The sequence below is a fragment of the Rhincodon typus genome, chromosome 1 (assembly GCF_021869965.1).
Source record: "Rhincodon typus isolate 14 chromosome 1, sRhiTyp1.1, whole genome shotgun sequence".
NCBI lineage: Eukaryota > Metazoa > Chordata > Chondrichthyes > Orectolobiformes > Rhincodontidae > Rhincodon > Rhincodon typus.
This window is the reverse complement of record NC_063332.1, coordinates 5,789,784-5,791,884: the sequence shown is the minus strand read 5'-3', so window position 1 is coordinate 5,791,884 and position 2,101 is coordinate 5,789,784. Positions and strand designations below refer to the sequence as shown.

At 51.5% G+C, this 2,101-nt stretch overlaps 1 protein-coding gene across 3 annotated transcripts in view; it reads left to right on the top strand.

Moving 5' to 3' along the window:
• The window catches only part of LOC109923060 (cytochrome P450 26B1), a 47,772-nt gene that overhangs the window by 19,343 nt on the left and 26,328 nt on the right, over window positions 1-2,101 (top strand). Inside the window, exons 1-2 of one of the 3 annotated variants that reach the window (XM_048598663.1) lie at window positions 965-1,004; window positions 1,205-1,409. In XM_048598663.1, the coding sequence (XP_048454620.1) occupies window positions 1,206-1,409 (204 nt within the window). In that variant the 5' untranslated portion in view covers window positions 965-1,004; window position 1,205. Of the gene's footprint in view, window positions 1-964; window positions 1,005-1,204; window positions 1,410-2,101 lie in introns of those variants that run through there. The other 2 variants (XM_048598659.1, XM_048598669.1) reach the window with 2 other exon arrangements.

Here is a 2,101-nt window from a genome sequence, read left to right as displayed (position 1 = left end):
CCTATCCACCTTCTCCCTGTCCCCCACTCCCTATCCCCCTCTCCCACCCCCCTCTCCCTATCCACCCTTTCCTGTCCCCATCTCCCTATCCCCCTCTCCCTGTCCCCCACTCCCTATCCACCCCTCTCCCTGTCCCCCACTCACTATCCACCCTCTCCCTCACCCCTCTCCCTATCCACCCTCTCCCTCACCCCTCTCCCTATCCCCCCGCCCTGTCTCCCGGTTCCCCCTATCACTTGCTGGGAGCTGTGGCGGATTAAACAGCCTCAGGAGCGGACGGGGCGACACTGGGGCCTGGGTCTGAGAAGGCCCACGTACAGAACGACCCGGAGAACGGGGCCGAGTGGAGCCCAGCCCGGTGTGAGCTGGATGTGCAAGGATGGAGTCACACCTGGCAGTGTGGCACTCTGCTGCTCCATTTCAGAAATACAGCCGGTGCTGCAGAACCTGTGGTGAGTTGCGGCTATGTCTGCCTGCATTACTGACTCCCCATCCCTGGGAACATCCGTGCGCTAAGGAAAAGGATGCGGGAAGTTAGCGAGGTGCTTAATTGTCTTTAGCCTGATGGAATATTAACTGGGATCTCAAAGCTGCTCGTTTTGATAATGGGAATCGCGTATTTCTTCCTCAAATCCGTTCTGTAGCTCGGGGACTAGAGGTGAGAAAGAGAGGGAGAGAGAGAAAGAGGTGATAATGAAATGGGGCTCTCTCTGTGGCTGAGAGGTTAGTGATTTGCAGGACTCTCCTGATCTCGACTCCCGAGTCTGTTGGAGGGAAGCCGCGTGGGGAGCGGCCACTGTTGTGGCATTTTGCCAAAGTCAAGCTTCCCCGCCTCTATATAGACACACTCCAGGCTAGCAGTGTGCAGGAAATCATTCAGCTCTCTCTCTCTCTCTCTCACACACACACACACATATATATACACACACACATACACACACAGAGGCAGACAGACACACACACACTCTGCAAGACATCTCCTCAATATCAGAACCAGAGATCCCGTATGTGTCTCTGCCTCTCGTTCTCTGTGTAGTTAAGAGCGTGCAATAAATTTTCTTGAGTTATTTCTTTTTTTTGGAAATTGCAAGAAAAGGTGGGGAGGGAGAGAAATTTATTTCACTCCCCCCTCCCTTCCTCATTTCCCTCCCACTCTCACCCTCTTGTGTTTTTTTTGTTGTTGTTGCTCTCCTGATGTTGTAAGGATGTTTTGGGAAGGTTTGGAGCTAGTCTCTGCGGTGGTCACAACGACTGCTTGCCTGGTCTCTCTGCTCCTGTTGCTGACTGTCTCCAGACAACTTTGGCAATTCCGCTGGACCGTGAGCCGGGACAAAAACTGCAATTTGCCGATTCCTAAGGGCTCGATGGGGTTGCCCCTCATCGGAGAGACTTTTCATTGGTTAGTAGAGGTGAGACTGATTCATCCACTTGTACATTCTGTCTGTCTGTCTGTCTGTCTCTCTGTCTCTCTCTGTGTGTGTCTCTGGGTCAGGGAGTGGGGAGCAGGGGATGGGATTTGTTGCACGGAGTTGTCATTTTAAACCGGTCAATTTAAAATTATTGTATACCTCCAGCCACGTGTGGGACTGCACTGCTGCTATCTCCGTCTTAAAGCATTTAAATGTCCCCACTCTTAAATGCGCAGGATTTCAAAGTTACCAAGGACAGTTCTCTACAAAGTTCATCCCTGATTGCTATTTTGTTTTGTGTGTGTGGGGAGAGGTCAGGTAGGTTTTGGGTGACCTGAAAGGTTTCACTGGGACTGCAAGTGGAATTTTATAGCCTGCGACCGTGCGATCATTCCTCAAATAAAGACCGTTGTAAGTATAAAGCAGCAATGTGTCTGCAGAAGCAGAGAAGGTTGTGTAACCGGCCTTAACCCATTGACTGGATTTTGACCTCGGCAGCACACTGACCCCCGGGAAAGGTCCCATTCAGGGATTGCATATTCGCCCCCCCCCCCCCGCTTTTGTAAACAAGTCTCTCTTTCTCACCTACCCCCTACTCCCCTTACAGGTGCCATCAGCACTTAGTAAATCTCCCTCTCGTCGTCTCTCTCTCTAACACGAGAGCAGAGATTCCTAGAAACACTTAACTGAGC